We start from the raw sequence: 20,067 nt of genomic DNA, 5'->3' as shown, positions 1-20,067 counted from the left end.
ACAATTCGCTTATCCTTGTAACTCTCAGAAGCACACTGCATACATCACAGAGGGGATAAAACAAAGGTGATTCAGTATCTCTTTATGGAGATTTTTCCTCTCAAGATTGAGAAAACACATATATAGGTGTATCCATCAATGTTACATTTATCGTTATCGGCAATTTATCGCCGGAGGTCCAAAATTTTAATTATCGGCAATATCAGGGAAATTATTGCGAATCTTAAAAAATAAAAAAACTCACCCTTTTTTCAAAATTTAAACTTTTAAAACAACATCAACATCAAACAAACACATTGTCACATATATATGAATATAAAATGACTATATAAAATGTATAAGATGTCAAGTGGTACATCAAACATCGATACTAAAATATGATATCTGTCTTGATTCTCTTGAGTCACAAGTCTTAATAAGATCAAAGAAAATTGCATCAAAACAAAAAGGTGTATCTCATGAGATGATCATCATGAGGCATCTAGATACTACAAGCCTATAAGGCTAATCATGATGCACTCAAGTATCAAGTTTCAATGATTCCCGATACCCTTTTTATAGGCAAAGGTCACCGATGTCATTCTTCCTATAGAGTACATTAAAATGTGTTGCACTGCTAAAAATCAAAGGTGATTCCATATCACCATATGGAGAGAAGCCCTTTCAAGATTGAGAAAGAGCATATGATGTTATGGCAACATTTGGTGCGTCCATTGCTTTCTTATCATCTCCTGGTTTTCCTCAAATAGGAATCTTTACTGAAAGGCAACAATTCACTTATCATTGTCTCTCTTAGAAGCACACTGCATACATCACCAAGGTGATTCAGTATCTCCTTATGGAGATTTTTCTTCTCAAGAGTGAGAAACACATATATAGGTCACAGGTGTATCCATCAATGTTACATTTATCGTTATAGACAATTTATCGCTTGAGGTCCAAAATTTTAATTATTGGCAATATCAGGGAAGTTATTGCGAATCTTAAAAAAATACTCACTTTTTTTTTTCAAAATTCTAATTTTTTAAAACAACATCAACATCAAACAAACACATTGTCACATATATATGAATATAAAATGACTATATAAAATGTATAAGATGTCAAGTGGTACATCAAACATTGATACTAAAATATGATATCTGTCCTGATTCTCTTGAGTCACAAGTCTTAATAAGATCAAAGAAAATTGCATCAAAACAAAAAGGTGTATCTCATGAGATGATCATCATGAGGCATCTAGATACTACAAGCCTATAAGGCTAATCATGATGCACTCAAATATCAAGTTTCAATGATTCCCGATACCCTTTTTATAGGCAAAGGTCTTCCGCCTCTTCACCTAGTTGGCAGTCTTTGTGGAGGTAGTTGTGGTAGCAGTGGTTGTGGCTCTGGCACACTCTCAAATTCAATATCCTTCCCCTGCTCTAAATCTGTCTCTCCTACAATTGGAGCATCCTCCTCCTCCTCATCCTCTTGCTCCAACCACTCAGGTGCCTCCTCCATGATAGGCTTCTCGGTCTCCACCCTCCACAGACTCGTGGCGTCAAGTGCCTCCAATCAAATGGCATCTGTATTAGGTACTTTGTTTACCTGCTTGACCCATAACCTAAGATTATAGTAGACATATACCATGTCATTGAGGCAACAGACATCTAATCTGCGTGAGGGGCATTTTGTGATTAATCATCAAAGGAATCAGGATTTAGGATGATGTCCCACATATGCCATAAATTAAATTAATGAACTTACAAAAAAAATTAAAAATTCAAATTCGAAAATTTCTAAGTTTCGAACTTGTTGCACTTTTGGAGTGTATCTTTTCAAAGACACTCCAATTGTGCTCAAACCCTGAAGAGTTGCAAGTTTGACTTAGCACTCGAATGGCAAGTTTTTGCAGCTTTGGGACTCTTCTACCATAGTTTTCCCACTAAACGTCTACAACAAATAAATGAAAAGGATTCAAATTTCCAAGGAAATACAATGACTTGTATTTCAATTTTGCATTAAGTAGCAAATGTAAAAAATTTCAAATCAAATCATAGATAGTCATAGAAAGGAAACACATTTTTGAAAGTGAAAATTGAAATATATTTTACTTGTAGCTTACCTAACATCCTAGCAGTCCTGTCTTGGATAGCCATATCATACCCAAATGTCCCAAAATTCAACTTATATACCTCAAGTTGTTTGGAAATCTCATTGCGTTCAACGGAAGTCAACACCATCCTCTGAATACATTGGTAAAATCCATCCATAACCTCTGCATCAAACCTAAATCCACATGCATAAGAGAATGCAGGGTTGAGGTAGAGCCTTGCTGCATGAATCAGACGATGGAGAGTGTTGTTCCATCGCTCATCAATCACACCCCATATCTCATCTCATTTAGTGAATCCCTCTTCCCCCTTGTCCTCATAGTATCGATGGATAGCTTCCTTGGCCCTATCCATGGCCTCATACAAGTAGCCCATTGTGGGCTTCTCACCATCAACCAAGCGAAGAACCTTTACTAAAGGTTCATTGATAGCACACAACTCCTCCACTCCCATCCAAAAACTCTGGTTGTGTCTCAAAAGTTGGGCTATGGCTTGCCCATCCAATTTAGTGCTATAGACACAAACATTCCACTCATCTGAGAGAAACAACCTCTGCAACTCCAACATCAAATTGCAGAGAGATTGAAGAGAAATGAAGCTAGTTGCAGAACGTGTGATAGTAGGGCTGACCAACTCATTTCCCCCTGTGAACTGTCTCATGAGTGTTAGAACAAATTTATGATTGTAAATATATTTTGTAACACTCCTAGCCGACTCAACAATTTCATTGATCCAAGGAAATTTTTCCATGCACTCTAACATCAAATCAATGCAATGGGTGGCACAAGGAGTCCAACATAAGCTTTGATACCTCTCCATGAGCAACTTTCCAACAGCAACATAGTTTGCAACATTGTCTGTAATGATTTGGAAAACATACTGCAGCGTTATCTCCTGAATGAAGTTATCCAATAAACTGTGCATCTTTAACAAATGCAAATGCATCAATAGATTTGATAAACATTGTCTCCCTGGGACAATTAACCAAGAAATTCAGAATGGACCTGCCCTTCCCAACCATCTGACATAACGGTGCATCCCGTGATCTCCCATGATTCCTTCAACTTAGCGAATCTCCTTGTGCAATCTGTGTTTTCTCCTTGAAGGGGATGCCCTCTCAAGTCATTATAAGAAGGGACCTTGTAGCCTGGACCAACAATGACAACAACTGTTGGGAATCACGATTGTCGTTAGACCAAAACCCACAGGGGTTAGTCAACAATTGCATCGCCAAAGATAAGGATCCACAAGGTGGTTACTCCATGTTGCGAAACACATGGGGAGTGTTGATTTGTCCAACAATCTCCCCCCAATTCCAGCTCGGTGTGTATCGAACTCGTGACATTCGCTCTGATACCACTTGTTGGGAATCACGATCGCTGTTAGACCAAAACCCACAGGTGTTAGTCAACGATTGCATCGCCAGAGATAAGGATCCATGAGAGGCAGTTAGTCCATGTCGTGAAACACACGGGGAGCATTGATTTGTCCAACAACAACTTCAAACATTGAATGGTAGAATGGTTTGTTCCAATGTTATCAAAACCGAACTGGTAATTGAACCGAAAAACCTTGTGGATCTGGGACTAGTCGAAACCGGTAAAAAGACGGAAGAAACACCAGTGTACCAAAAACACATAAAATATTCATATTTTAAAGAAAAACATATATATTCATATGCATCCATATGAATCCAAACCATTTATACACAAATATGCAAAAGTTCTCATCTACATAGCATGTAACGGTGCACATAACCAAAAAGCACTTGAGTGCAATCCATCTCTGAACTGAAAATACACCAACAAATACGCTCTAGATGGCCTCTAGCATCCAAAAAAAATCATGCTACAACAAATGCCTACATATTATCAAAATCATTGCCTATATTCTGGTGTTCGTCATCAATATAACCATTTAGGCATTAAAATAAGATGGAAAAAAACGTAGCATGTCATGTCACTATTTTGTTTGAGTAATGGGTACATTTTTAGTGGAGTCATGATAGAGGAGTTCGAAAACCAATGCCACTAACATCAAAGTACATAGAGGGCTTGGTGCTATTTATTAAATACTAGTTCCATACCCTTGTACATGACAAAATCCAATGGAAACGTTGCAATCCCCCCAATCCTGAAATCCTGAAAAATTGTTAATTCTACTAGATTTTAATTTTTGAGTGAAATCTAAAATTTTACTTTCTCCATATGAAATTCAATGAGGTTGGAACCACCCTCAAACATCCCGAGTCAATTCATGGTAATGTTAAAAGTGACAATCTCCTTTATCTTTCATTTTCATTATTTTACTTTAAGAATTTAACATTACCATGAATTGCATAGCAATACTAAGGCCATAGGCTTGATTATTAGGCTGAGGGCCATAGGCTTGAATATTAGGCTAGCCTAGGGGAGACTTAGAAGTGGGCCAACCAACTGAAAAAAAAAAAAAAAAAGGCAATTTTTTTTTTTTTTTTTTTTTTACGTTGGCTTGCATAGGAACAAATTGCACAAAACCGGTCCTGAATGGGTCGGTTTGGTACCGAACCGGCCAGTTCCGTTACAAAACTGTCCAGTTCAGTATCGAACCAACCTATTCCAGTTCAGAGGCCCGGTTCAAACTGGTTTTGGGCCAAAAACAGCAGGACCAACTGGTTCCACCAGTTCCGGTCCGGTTCTGATAACAATGGTTTGTTCTTGGTAATGTTGAATGGTATGTCACTCCATAGAAATCATTTCGCCACAATTTTTTCAACCTCTTCCTTCTCCTTCAATTTCACCATTGACTGAATAGAAGGTTTCCCCCTAGGCACAGATCTTAGCACAAAGAAAGGTGAGGATGCTGAGGGGCTAGGCATTGCGGAGTGTGTGCTCGAGGGTTGGCTTGCCCCCACTCCTGAGAATCTTGTGGATCTATTTGCAAGCTCAAGCCTTGCTTCTTCCTTTTGATCTCTCTTCTTATGCATTTGAAAAATGGATTGGTTTGCAATATGGATAATTTTTGGGGTGGATGCTGGGAAAAGCTCCACTTCATTCCTTGGTATTCTAGCAAGGTGGTATTTCAAACAGCTGATTCCACCAAACATTTCCATACCACATAACTTGCAATTCAACCTCATTTTATTATGACCCTCATAGGGTAGACCATACTCCCACATTGGATCCAATGGCTTTGGCATTTTGATTCTTGAAATGTGTAGACTCTAGAGTCTAGAGCACTGATTCAATTTGTAAACCTATGGGACAAAAAAAGGAGGGGAACTTAGAATTAGAAATTCTGAAATATAATACAAATCCACAAAATTGAAAAAACATAAAAAAATGCTCCAATTAAAATACCCTAGCTACATAATTATTAAATCATCCATTCAAAGAGAGAAAAACCCTAGCTACATAATTATTAAATCATCCATTCAAAGAGAGAAAAAATGGCATATCTAATGGGCATTGCATACCCTATACTAGATCTTGAAAAACAAAGAAAAGGAAGGGAATTTTTTTATTACATACCTGAAAAAATGGAAATGGTACATTGGAGTAGATATTCACTCCACAAATCCTCAGCTAAGGACAAATAAAACTACAGATTCCCCTTCTTTGCTGGTTGAAAAATAGTCACAAGGTCGCTTGTCCATTCAGAGCTCAATATCAGCAAGAGAAAAACCCAAATGACCAAAAAAAAACCGGACATGGACGTTTTAAACCAAATTATCGCTCAGCAGGGCGATAATTTGTGTTATCTCGCGATAATTACAGAAATTATCGCGATAATTTCATTTCAGGAAATTTATCGTGATAAGTACCGGCAATAATATTGGCCAGGGGATTTTCGGTGATACTATCGTGATAATTCACAATCCATTGCTATCTTATTGTCTCCTTGAATAGGAATCGTTGTGCAAGGCAACCATTTGGAACTCAAGCACACTTTATGTCACAAATTTAGAAAGCCCAAGTTGTCAGAAAGACGCAAGCAGTTGATCTCAACACAACTTAAATAATTTCAGAACACATAAGTTCAAATGTATACGTTCTCAAGATTTGTAAAATTCTGTTGAATTTGAAACCATAATCGATTGTGGTTAAGTAATGGACCATGGTGAGAGGACTGAAAAGTTTAGAAATGGGTAAATTTCCGGGCGATGTTGTCTCAAAACGAGCCAAATGTTTATGGTGAAGGCTGGCCCCTCTTTTTCCTGCAAAGTATACAGTGATGAAAGGTGGATATCAGACGTATGCAACTCCTCTCTTCCGGAGTCTTTGCAGAGGAATAGTGTACAGCTGCCATGCAACAAAAATTGTAGAAAAGAAGTAAGAAACATTGAATAACAATCATGATAGCCTATAAAGATGTTTGTAGTGTGATTGACTTTCACGGTGGACTACTTTTGGTTTGTATTTTTATTTTTGTACCATACAGTTAGAATTGTACTGCATTAGGCCCACATGCAACAACCTATTCTATTACAAAGATTAAACCTATATAAACAGTAGTGTAGGATCACTTTTTATTATATTGGAATCGGCAGAAGAATCCAGTGCAGGCGTGGCACTCGTCTGGAAATCAGGAGCCAGGAAATCAGAACCTATATAAATCAACAGATGTACAGGGTTAGGTTTTTTATATGATTTTGATTCTGATAGAACTTTTACTGAAGCAAGATATTTGATCCTTATTTGATCCTTCTATGCAAGTCAAAGCAAGGTCTGGAAATAAGGAGTCAGGAGATCAGAACCTATAAAAATCAACAGCATTGCAGGGTTAGGTTTTATATGTGATTTTGATTCTGATAGAACTTCTACTGAAGCAAGGTGTTCTAGCCTTCTAAGCAAGATTATGAACTTTAAACAAAATATTTTGTTGTAATTATCATGTTAGCTCTTGCGACGTAGTCACAAATTCTGGTAAGGGTGTTTAACTTTGAAGTTCATATTCGAAGGCTGAAAATTTTGGTATCTATGTATTTTACGAACTGTGATTAACATAGCTGCATCGGGAAGAAATTAGGCTGTTGTAAACATTACATTCATGTCCTTGGTTTAATACACACTTAATTGTTAAAATTTACTGCTATAAGGGAAATTTTCAGTTTTGTGTGGAAAAACATTGAATTAGGAAAGTGTATAATTGGCAGATAATAGACAATTTTCTTGGTTTTGTCTTTCAAGTGTAAGGGGATAGAAGTATGCATTTAAAAAATATTTTCCTGCCTCGATCCTTTTCTTTTGGTAAAGGAGTCTATATTATTCTTTTATTTGCACGTGTAGAAAAAGGCTTGTTCATTTGCTATTCTTTGCTTGAGTGTAATATAACTTGTTTTATTCAAGAACCTTTTACTTTGAGGACTTCATAAGCTAGACTGACATATACTTTTTGCAGGCTTTGGTGGCATTGAGTCGTCTTCTGCAGGTTAGTGATAAAAATGTCCAAATTTTGAGAGATTTTGGTCAGTTGGAATTGGCTTTGGAGAGACTTAGATTTCGTCTTAGAGAGTTGATGCGAGATGAAAACCAGGGAGACTTTCTGAAAGACATAGAAGCACAGCGTCAAGAAGTGGAATTCATGTTACGCAAGAAATTGTAAGAAATACTATTGGATCCATGAAGAAATATTATTGGATCCCTTTCTCAATGTGCGTCATTCCTTGCTCTGTATATCTTCAGAACCAAAAATCATGAGGTTCTAAATATTCAGGCGTTTTTGTTTATGTTGGATATCTGCCAAGCTTGTATACTAGGCTAGATGTTACAGCCAAGTTTGTAGCTAGGCTAGATATTAGTGTAATTTAGTATATTGTACTGATACAAATGTCTAACTTGAGAGTACTAAAACAAATATTTCCAGCACTTGTGGAACCATGTTTTTGGCACTTGTCGAAACATGTAGTCGATAACCCAAAGGAGTTAATATTTTATTTGCAAACCGATGCAAAGTGATATTCGTATTTGTGCCTTTTCATTGCAATAACTATAATTTTTAGTTAACAGCTTATGATGTTGAATTCTTCTTTGACATAATTAGCCAAAACATTTGTTAACATAAGATGTTTGCATAACTTTTTTGAGATCATGCTTCATTAGCTGACAATTATATACATCACGCGTGGTTTTATGGTTTCTCTCGCTGCATTTGATTCTCATAATTTATTTTTCTGTTCTATAATAACTTTTTAATCTCTATGAACTGACATTTATAATCTTTCCAATTTTTTTACCTCTGGAAAAAAAACGCTGGTTTCTGGTTTTTATTAAAAATAAAATACCAGTACACTTGGGAGAATCTTTCTGAAAACTTCTGAAAGATAGATGCTTGAAGTTTGGCTTGTTTTCAACCTCACATTTCTTTATCCATAGGATAAAGCCAGTGACTTCAGCATATTAAAACTTACAAAACATCATGATTAATTATTGACTAAACTCCACACACCACATGGCATACACAATATGCTCTAAAATCAGATAATTATTGTATCGCGTCTATCTATGCTTGATGCAAATACCAAAGGTCCCTTTGTCCATTAGGTTGTGGTCTAGCAGCAATATGGAGTGGTTGTGTTAATAACCTGGTTCAAATCTTGGTGGGTATGTTTATGTGTATGGAGTTTGCCCGATGTAATTATTGATTATATTTAGCAATATTTATTTATTTTTTTCAAGGAAAAAATTGTAATTTTCATTATAAAAAGAAAATTTCATTCTGTATATGCACTAAAGTGTACTAAAAAATTGGCTAAACAACCATTTAAAAGAAATAAAAAACAGGCATGTATAAAGCCCTTATTATGTCAAAGAAATATGTCTGTTAACAGAGATACATGTAAAATAAAAGCAACATTACATGCATATCCTCCAAGTCACCTGGGAATTTTATCAAAGATAAAAACTAGTAGTTTTATAAGCAGTCCAGTTATATTTCCATCTGCAGGGCCTCTATGAAAAGGTCTGTGATGATATTCTGAGACATTTTCATCTATTTTCTCAAGAATCTTCCAAGTGCCCAAAATCTGCATAGCACCCACTTTAGATAGTGTGTCTGCAATGGAGTTTGTTTTCCTGTACTGTGGCAACATGAAATTTGATTAAAAAAAATACTACAAATATAGGATCTTTTCAAGGATTTGGTACAATGTGTGCATGTGACATCTTGTAATCTCATTAAACCAATTTATAACAGTATTTGAATCCAAATATCTGTAAACGACGACATCCCTTCTCAATATCAAACAAGAGAAAAACTTGAGGCTGAGTAACTCAATGTAATTATTTGTGCTTCTTCCCAATCCGATTTGAAGCTTGAAACAATGATTTTCCTGTAGGTATAATACAACACACCCTCCCCCCTCACCAAAGCTAGTGAAACCATGTCCATGTCAAAGAAGGCCCAAGGGTAAGAACGATCTACGACTTTATCAATAGTATGACAAGGATTGTGTGCAAGCTCAACAACAAAAAGAAAAGAAAAATGGCAAAGGCCTATCCCACCACCCTACCAGGTGTAGTAGACTTGTCTTGGAAGTTGGGAGATTTCGCTGCTCCTTGAGATCCAAATTCCCCAACTAATAATAATAATATGCCACAGGGACACATCCCCCAGGGTTAGGTGCACGCACCCTTCACACTCCACGCACTTAAGACGGGGGACGTCTTGGGGTGCGTTTCCCCAGTGTGGGGGACGTGACTCCCAAAAAAGGGTGCTTCTTGGTGTCCCATTATGAGGGGGACACTTTCCCCTTTGAATTTGTCTAATAACCCTTAATATAAAAAAAAATTGAAAATAACATTAAAGAAATTTAAAAATAAAACAAAACTTCAAAAAATTAAAATTAAAACTAAACTAAACCTTGCCTACGTTAACTTCCCTATTCAATTCCAAAACTTTCTTGTCTACCGTCGACCTCAACGAAGTTCTCTTCTGCTGTTGCCGCCGAGCTCTTCTTACTCGCTGAGCCCTTCTCTTTTGCCGTCGAGCTACATCTTCCACCCTCGAGCTCCAGAATCCATTGAGGTCATTCATTTCAAATTTTTGCTGCTCATTCATGAATCATTTCTGAGGTCGTTTTCTGCCCTCGAGTTCCAAAATCCACCGCTAGTCTTGCTCGACCTCCAAAATCCACCGCTGCGCCACTGCTTGCAGGGGTATTGACCTCCATTAGCGTAGACCTCCAACATCCATTTCTTTTTTTTCTTGCAGCTGCCGTAGCCGTCGACCATCATTATCTCAGTGTCTGTGCATCCAGGGAAGTTCTGCATATGCCATAAAGTTTTTAAAATTATTTTTTTATTTTTTATGTTGTGGAATGAAGAATTGAATGTGGATTACACACTACACAGTTGTTTCAACTGTAATTTTTTTTGGTTTGTTTTTTGTTTTTGTAAATATTAATTTTAGAACTACACTATCTATATATATATATAAAATTTTAATTCTAGTAGTTCTACAAAATGAAATTTACACAGTGGTTTCAAAATGACAAAATGTAGATTTTAAATTTACATTATCAGAAATTTAATTTTTTAAAACACTTCCTGTAGGGTACAAAAAATAAAAACTTTGCAAAATAAATTAAAAATTTAAAACCCAACCAGCTGGAAGTGCAAAATGATTGATCACGACAACATGAGAAACCACAGCGCCACTTAAAGTGATAGTGAATATGATCCTAAAACAATGAGTCCATTTGGAACTGAAATCCCATCAACAATGAATGAAACCCATGGCAGTGGTGCAACTAGTGTTGCTCTGAGTGCAACCGCATCAAAGACATTGGCAGAATATGCAAAGGGGACATTTAATCTAAACAAGCATATTTTGTTATATGTTACCAAAATGGCTGGCTCTTCAACCCAACCAAAACTAGGAAATAAAAGAGGTGGGACATACCATTGGAAATGCAATGTTTGTGGCCATTCTAGGGTTGAGAGTTATAGTTAGATCATGATACATTTTTTGGGTGTAGGTGGCAAAATGATTCATATATGTGCAAAATCAACTAGCAAAAATCATAGCTATTGAGGATGCAAATGGAAACAGAAGCAAAGGTCACCTTCTCAAGCAAAAATGTCATAGCTCAAGCTCATCAAAATATTGATGAAGCTGCAAGCTTCAAAAGAAAATGAAAAGAAATGAAAAATACGCATCCAGCATCACCTGTTGGGACTAAGGGTTCCCATTCTTGTGCAGTGGGACCAACTCTTGCAGGGATGTGTATTAAGATGAACCGTGATGATACAAATCATGCCATTGACAATTTTATTTTTGCCAATGGCATTCCTTTCCATGTTAGTCGTTCTCTTTACTACAAGGAGATGGTTAGGGCAATTGCAGCAACAACATCCTCATATGTACCCCGAGGTGAACATGAGTTGAGGACAATGATATTAGAAAGGCAAGTGGCCAATATCAATGTGCAAAAGGAAAATTCGAGGCAGACATGGGTGAGTGAAGGTTGTTCTATTGTTATAGATGGGTGGACAAACATTGCCAAATGCCCACTTATCAACATCATAGTTACTTGCCAAGAGAGGCCTTTTTTTCTTAGAGCTATTGATTGTTTTGGAAAGCGCAAGACACGACTTTCTAATTTGAGCTTCTTCCTGATGCTACAGAGGAGGTTGGCTCTACAAATGTTGTACAAGTTGTGACGGATGCAACAATAGTGTGTAGATAAGTAGGATTAATGATTCAAAGTAAGTAAAAGCATATTTTCTGGACCCCATGTTGTGTGTATGCACTCATTCATGCACTGAAAGACATTGAAAAAATTGAGTGGGTATCTAACTTGGTGATAATTGCAAGAAATGTGCATATTTTATTTGCAATCACCACACCTCCTTAGCCATGTACAGGTCTCATGCGAGGAAGGAATTCCTCAAGCCTACAAACACCAGATATGCTAGTTATTTTCTTTTATTAGAGAGGATGTTGGAGGTGCAGTGAACATTGCAGACCATGGTTGTGACTCTAGATTGGAACGAATGGGCAGAATCCAAGATGGAGGAAAGGAAGAAAATCAAGATTCAGATATTAGATAATGATTGGTGGACAGAGTGTGGTTATTTGGTTTCACTCTTACGTCTTATAGTTGAGGTCATTCGCTAAACTGACATAGATTCTCCTAGTCTTGGAGAAATATATGAGACTTTAGATAGTATGTTGGATCAAGTGAGGGTGGCCATTCGTGAGAAAGATCCTTCCTTAGAGTTCTATATGACCCAAATTCGACCCATTATTCAACGTAGGTGGAATCAAATGAATACACCTTTGCACATGGAAGCATATGCACTCAACCCAAAATGGTATGTGGCAAGCACTAGTAGAATTCTTCCCATTGAAGATCCATAGATCAAAAAGGGTTTTGAGTTGCCATTACAAAGATGCATAGTTCAAAAGAAGGGAGAATAATTAGGAGACAATGGATGCAATTTGCAAGTCTCAATGGTCCCTTCAACAAGCCTAATGCAAGGGAAGATCACAATGATTTCGGCCAAGATGACCCTATTGGTTGGTGGACCACATGGGGATGATGCTCCAAAGTTCCAATAACTTTCAATTCGCTTATTGTCTCAAATTGCTAGTTCATCTGCAGTAGAGAGGAATTGGTCCACATATAGCTTCATCCACTATCAAGAGGAATAAAATTTCCTCTAGGAGAGCATAGAAGTTAGTTGCAATGCAAGTTCTCTATGTCTTGCACATAAGAAGACACCAGAATATCGGAGGGGACCAACAACACGATGGGATGTGGATCCATAGGATAGTGCACAAATAGATGATGAGGATGGACTAGATGAGCTGCAACATGGTTTGGTTGGAGGTCTCTTGGTTATTCAAGAGAGTGACTATGACTCAGATAACAACATTCCCATTGATAGTCCCAATGATTTCATGCAGTAGATGGATGTAGAGGACCAATCATTAAGATTGAGTCCTTGATGTTAATTTTATTTTCAGTTTTTATTATCCATTTTTACTTTTAGCTTTTAACTTTTGAGTTGTGACACTAGATATTGATGAAGTGACACTGATTGTTGACTCCTCACCCAACTATTTCTGAGTTTGAAGCTTGTTATATAATTTGAATTAACTTACTATTTTAGTGTTCAAACTTCAATATCTAGTATATTGTATATAGTAATACTAATGTTAATATACTAGTTTGTTTTTCTTTCAATTTAGATTTTAGAATGATGAATGATGAATTTAATTGGGACAACAAGCACTTTAGAACCCAGTATATGGTAGATGTAATGTAAGTATGTAAACACTTTTAAATTTAAGCTTAACTAAAAAATCAAAACATTTAAATGTTGGTTCAATTAATAATAAAAAGTTAAAGCAATAAAAATAATAAAATTCAATTTGCTATATTTTGATTTAGTTATGAACTTGTGAATAGGCTTTATTAAAATACCATGGGTCAATACCATGGCTTATCAATACCACATGCTGAAATTCTTAACCCAAAATTCTTAACCATGGATATTGACCTCCACTTTACTATGGATATTATTAACTTGAAAAAACTAGGCTTTGTTACAATACAATAGGCCAATACCATGGCTTATCAAAACCACATGCCCAAAAAAACATAACTTATTTCGCAATCAAATTTTTTTATAACAATATGACAAGATCCTTAACCATGGATATTCACCCCCACTTTTCCATTGATATTATGAAGTTGTGAATAGACTTTGTTATGATACCATGGGCTAATACCATGGCTTATCAAGAACACATGCAAAAAAATCATAACTTATTTCACAATCAAAATATTGATTATTAACTCTGGATATTCATTCCCACTTTACCATGGATATTATTAACTTGTGCTTATCAATACCATTTCACAATCAAAATATTGATTATTAACCATGGATATTCATTCCCACTTTACCATGGATATTATTAACTTGTAAATAGGCTTTGTTACAATACCATGGGCCAATACCATGGCTTACCAATACCACATATCTAAAAACCACAACCTATTTCACAATAAAAATATTTTATTTTAATTTAATTTTATAATATTTTTTTAATAGAAGCTAAAAGGAAAATGGTTATAATTACTTTTGAGATATATCTAAACCCTCTAAGGACTACTAAAAATATTCCCATAGAAATTAAATTAAGGTTTTAATAAAATTAAAAATGAGAATAATTTTATATTTAAAGTTGTGAAATGTATATAATATAAATAGTATTATTAAGAACCAACATAGATCCATCTTAACTAAGGATCCAAGCGATGAGAGCAAGCAAAGTGACTAACAATAATAGAGGAAAGATAGTGCATGATTTTTTTAAAGTTTTTCATTATTGTATTTTGCTTGACATGAATGATCCAAAATATAAGTTTAATATTTTACAACCAATTGAGTTTTTTTAATTTAGATACTTTCTTAAACACAATACAATTGGATCAAATTTAAGAGAGGGAGGGAGATAGTGACAAAGCTAGAGAGAGAGAGAGTTGGAAGGGGAGAGAGGGAAGAAAGAAAAAATGCATAGAGAGATAACGATGGACAGAGAGGAGTAACAAGGGAGAGACAGAGAGAGGAGAGGAGGGGAGAGAGATAAGGAGAGAAGGGTAAGAGAGAGAGGGAGACACATAGATGGAGGGGAGTTAAAGAAGGGGATATGGAGGAAGATAGTGATAGAGTTGGAGGGGAGAGAGAGAGAGAGAGAGGTGGGGGAGAGACAAAGGAAGGTGGGAAAGAAAGGGAGAGAGAGGAAGGAAGAGACAGAGGATCAAGAAAGAGGAGAGAGAGATGGAGTTGGAGGGGGAGAGAGAGGGAAGGAATAAAAAATGCATAGAGAGAGAAAGGTCTAGAGAGAGCGAGGGAGAGAGGAGAGTGAGGGCCAAGAGAGAGAGGGAGGGATATATATATATATATATATATATATATATATATATATATATATATGGAGAGAGAGTGTGTATGTTTGGGGGGTGACATAGAGAGAGGGAATGAGAAAGAGACACATAGATACAAATATATATATTATATAGTAATATATAACCAACCTAGATCCACCTTAACCCCGAATCTATCAAGCGCCGAGAAGGGTCAAATATTTAGAGGTGCAAACCTTTCCTCAAGTTTTGCACTCAAAAATTTGGTTTGTACCTCGAGGGGTTGGATCACTCTCGGTGTTTGATAGATCTGGGGTTAAGATGGATCTAGGATGGTCGTTAAATCAATGTAGATTGTAGAATGATGAATGATGAATGCTATGGATCAATGCATGTAGTTATTTAATTCAATTATGACTTTAAATTTTATGTGTGGATCAAATTTCAATGTATTAATATTAGTCTATTTATGCTTTCATTATTGAAATTTGAATATGAACTTGAATTATATATATATATACCTCGACTTCCCCCTGCATCCCCAAAATTTCAACTAAATTTGAGGGTACTCCCACACGTCCCCCTTGTGCGTCTCCTTGCACCAGAGTCTTGGTGGAACATTGACTAATAATTGGCAGTAAGCTCCCTCACTTTTTTGGATTTTCTTGTTCCCACCACTGCGTCCAAGCATCATTGTAAGATGCACCCTACCAAGTAGAAACAATTCCCAAGCAATTTCTAACGATGTTCCATACTCCCAAAGTGAAGGATAGAAAATAAAAATATGATCCATGGTCTCCTCAACATTTTTACATAGGGCACACTAGTAGCACCCAATCACACATGTTTTTTTTAAGTTGTTCCCTCTAGGGACTTTATTTTATAGGATGCACCATTGAAACACTCGCTCTTTAGCTAGGCAACAAAGTTTCCATAATTTCCTCAACCACCAGGCCAACTCTCCCAATCTCTTGTCATCAATAATAAGCATATAGCATGATGTTGGTGAATATTCCCCAATAAAAGAATGCACCCAACATAAAGAATCTTCCTTGTCTCTGAGACGTACGTGGGAGATGTTGAGAGCAATGATGTAATATCGCCATTGTTCTAAGTGTTCAATTGGAAAGTTAAGCTAGTTGGCATTAGCCCATCCTTAAGCTGAAATAGAAGTACACGCATTATCGACCCCCCGGTTTAAAGTAATCCTTCCATTTTTATTTAGAAATTCAACTTACCCAGGAGGCAGGTGGAAGTTTTATCTGGATCCTACTAAGGGATCAATACCAATCCTTACCTTTTCACTATTTCCTAGTTTCCAAGCCAAGCTTTCTTCAACCACTAAAAATGAGGATAAGATTGCTTTCCTTATAACGATACATTTGGCCTCATCTTGTTTAGGGAGCAAGTCCATTCTTCAAGTGTACAAGGGTGGATATATTTCCTAGATACATCTTTCCCACAAACTATCAGTGGATATCAACGTCCAACCAACTTTCGTTTCTAGCACCTTTGTGAAAAGGTGAAGTTTTTTAAGACCTCACCGTCCCAACATATTTGGCAAAGAAATTTTGTCCCATTTAACCCTAGGGAAAACTCGTCTATTGTTCGACCCCAACAATAGAAATCAACAACTTATGTTTGCGGATGGCGTTCAAAACTCCTTTTGAGATCCAGGATAAGGACATCTAAAATACTATAATAGCTTCTAGAGTGGATTTTATGAGAACCAATTATCGGCTCTAGACAACCATCTAAAACTCCATGCCTTTAATCTCTTTTCAATCTTTACACTTAGCCAGTTCTAGTTTTCCTTACTATAGTCATTAGGTTTCAGGTGGAACCCCATATGCTTTAAGCCTTCATTAGAAAAAAAATTCCCGGGGAAAAAGCGTAATTTTCATTAAAAGATTTAAGAAAATTACATGTTTCATACCAGTATATATGAAAATGCTTTCACTACTATCGAGCAATAAAAGTCCATAAAGTCATACGCAAAAATATTTACATAACCAGCCTTATAAAGCAGTAGAAACGAGGCTACAAAAGCCATAATTCTAAAACCAAATTAGCTCAAAAAAATAGAAACTGCAAAAAAACAAAACATAAATGATCCCATAGATTATTCCAGGTGGATTCCTGCTCCTTCAATGAAAGGCCGATGGTAGATCTGGAAGAAAGCCCCATCCCTGAACTCATGAATCAACCAATGTCCGCTAATCAGCTGTGCGGCCTCTTTGGAAAGAATATCAGTGACTTCATTCCTTTCCCTGTATATATGAGAGCAGACAAAAAACTCAAACTGATATTTTAAAAATAAAGCATCCTCCAACAAATCCCTGAGTGTGTGCAAGTGACAGAGGTAGATCCCATTGATCCAATTTATGATAAGCTGAGAGTCCCCGAAAATCTGAATTCTGTGGCAATTTTGCTCCCTTGCGAAAAGGAGGAGGTGTCTAAGGCTGTTTAATTCTGCATAGTTATTTGTTCCTCGCCCGAGACCCACTTTGATTTTGAAATATACAAAGTCGTTTAAATGAAGGACTACCCCCCCACCACAACCATCAGGTTGTGCAGAACCATCGAAAAAGGCCCAAGGCTGACTTCTGTCTATGATCTCAGGGCTGATGACTCTGATAGAATGATGAAGCGGATCCTTTGGAATCAAATTGAATATGGTCAGCATATGATTGCAAGACATTTCCCAATGGATAGGATTTCCCTGAAAAATCCGGTGGTTTCTGAGAAGCCAAGTACCCTAGCAAATGATGAGGGGCAGGTTCCTAATTTTCTGAGTGGCAACAATCGTCCACCAACGATGCCAAGAATTATTTTCATTCTGGCCAGCCCAACGAGTATCAGTAGAGAGCGCCAAAATGATGTGATTCCATATTTCAGATGAGGTCGAACAGTAAAGGAAAAGGTGGTCAACATCTGCATTACATAGGCAACATCGGGAAGGACCATGAAACATGCGCTTTCTCAAATTATTTTCTAGTGGGTGAGGTGAGGTTCGCTGGTGGTGGCGACATCTCTGGAAACTGAAGGCCCCCCACAAATCTACCCACATGAAAAGGTGAGATTTGTGGGGGGCCTTCAGTTTCTAGAGATGCCGCCACCACCAGCAAACCTCACCCACTGCCCGAGCCTCCATGATCAAAGCAAAGCCAAATTTTGGGGAATATCTGCTAGTTGGGGCCTTTGCCCAAATAATTTCATCAACCCTATCTGAAAAACGGATGTTGGCTTCCTCTAAGGCCCCCACAAACCGTAACCAGACCCTGCTCCATCTTTCCTCTATTCCCAAATTCTCAAAATCCAGCCACTGCAGGCTTGGCCAAGCTGGTCGCCCCACTGCCGCAATGTGAGCAAGCCGTGTGAAACCCGCCTCCATCAAGGCCTGTCGCATTTCTCTAGGAAGGATGTGTGCATTCCCACTGCCAGCCCAGGCATCCGAACCAATTCTGATCTGCGAACCATCGCCAAATTTCCAAGCCAGGCCTTCCTTGATAATGCCGAAGGAGTGGGTAATGGCTTTCCAAATACTCGAAGCTCCTGGGGTGTTTTGACAGGGACTGCGGATCCAATCAACAATAGATAAGGGGAAAATGTATTTGCTGTAAACAACTTCCTTCCAAAGGCTATTAGTGGTTATGATTTTCCATCCCATCTTTGCCCCAAGGGCTTTTGCAAACTCCTGGGGTTCCTTCAGCCCCCACCCACCCCATTTTTTGGGCTTTGTGATCCTTTCCCAGCTTACCCAAGAAAAGTTTTTTCCCAACTTTTGACCCCGCCAAATAAATCTACAACATATCTGTTGAATTCTGCGAAGAATGCCTTTAGGAATCCATGCCAGGGACATCCAATATACCGGAATTGCCTCCAACACGGATTTTATCAAGGTGAGCCTACCGGCTCGAGAGAGCCATTTTTGCTGCCAGATGTTGATGCGATTTTCAATTTTTGCTAATAGCCATGACCAATCAACAATTTAGTAGTCGTTTGGCTTAAGCCTGAAACCCAGATACTTCAGACCTGAATCCAGCTCCTGCCTGACGAAAGCAAAGTGTTGGGAAGCATATCTTTGTTCATTTTGCAGACAAGAATTGAAAATGATAGTTGATTTGTCATAATTCGGCTCCATACCTGTGGCTTTACAAAACAAAGATAGTATGGACTTGAAACATGAGGAATCACGGAAAGATCCATTTAAGAAAATAAGTACATCATCTACAAACAAAAGATGAGAGAGAACAATCCTGTCAGTGATTGAAACCCCTCCCATGTTTCCATCTGAGCGTGCCTTTTTTAACAATCTACTTAAGCCTTCCATAATCAGAAGAAACAACAAAGGAGAGAGGGGAAACCTTGCCTAAGTCCTCTTTCAGCATGGAAGAAATTTGAAGCCGCCCCATTAATAAGGACACTAAACGACACAGAGGTGAAGCAACACAAGATCCAATTGATAAACGGATGTGGGAAACCAATGTGTGTAAGAATGAGTTGTAAGTAGGACCAACTCACATGATCAAAAGCTTTGGAAAGGTCAATCTTGAGGATAGCAACCTTTTTGGATAGAGTTTTGATCGAGTGGAGTGCTTCTTGGGCAGTACCTATTGCTTCATGGATTTGACGGTGACTGAGAAAGGAAAACTGTTCCTTGGAGATCATCTTAGAAAGGATTGGCTTGATGCGAAGGGCAATGATTTTGGAGATAATCTTGTAGACACAATTACAGAGGGAAATGGGCCTAAAATCATCAAAAGTAAGGGGCTTGTCCACCTTAGGGATGAGGGCAAGGAAAGTAGAATTGAAGGTTTTCGACATCCTACCTGATAGCTGACAATCCTCAATGGCAAGCAACAGGTCCTGCCCAATGAGCTCAAAAAAGGAAATGTAGAATTCCATTGGCCAACCATCAGGTCTCGGGCTTTTGTCTTTGCTGAAGCATTTCATAGCTGCTTCCAGTTCCCCCAAAGTGACAGTCTGATTTAGAGACTCCTCTTCCTCTTCCTCAACAAACCTAGGCATAGACTCCGCAACCCGGAGGATTTCAGCGATAGAGGTTCCCCTTGGGTCCTTATAGATGTTTGAGAAATGCCGAACTCC

At 37.6% G+C, this 20,067-nt stretch overlaps 1 protein-coding gene across 1 annotated transcript in view; it reads left to right on the top strand.

The window, feature by feature from the left end:
• Positions 1 to 8,057, top strand: part of LOC149267138 (hsp70 nucleotide exchange factor FES1-like) — a 76,549-nt gene extending 68,492 nt beyond the window's left edge. Inside the window, exon 7 of the mRNA XM_089431553.1 lies at positions 7,479 to 8,057. Coding sequence (XP_089287679.1) covers positions 7,479 to 7,682 — 204 coding nt within the window. The 3' untranslated portion in view covers positions 7,683 to 8,057. The remainder of the gene's footprint in view (positions 1 to 7,478) is intronic.
• Positions 8,058 to 20,067: the final 12,010 nt, after the last annotated feature.

The sequence above is a fragment of the Pinus tabuliformis genome, chromosome 6, assembly GCF_031772625.1.
Source record: "Pinus tabuliformis cultivar Carrire ecotype Pingquan chromosome 6, CPIR1, whole genome shotgun sequence".
In the NCBI taxonomy this organism is placed as follows: domain Eukaryota; kingdom Viridiplantae; phylum Streptophyta; class Pinopsida; order Pinales; family Pinaceae; genus Pinus; species Pinus tabuliformis.
Note: the sequence above shows the minus strand (reverse complement) of the source record. Positions and strands in the feature narration are given on the sequence as shown.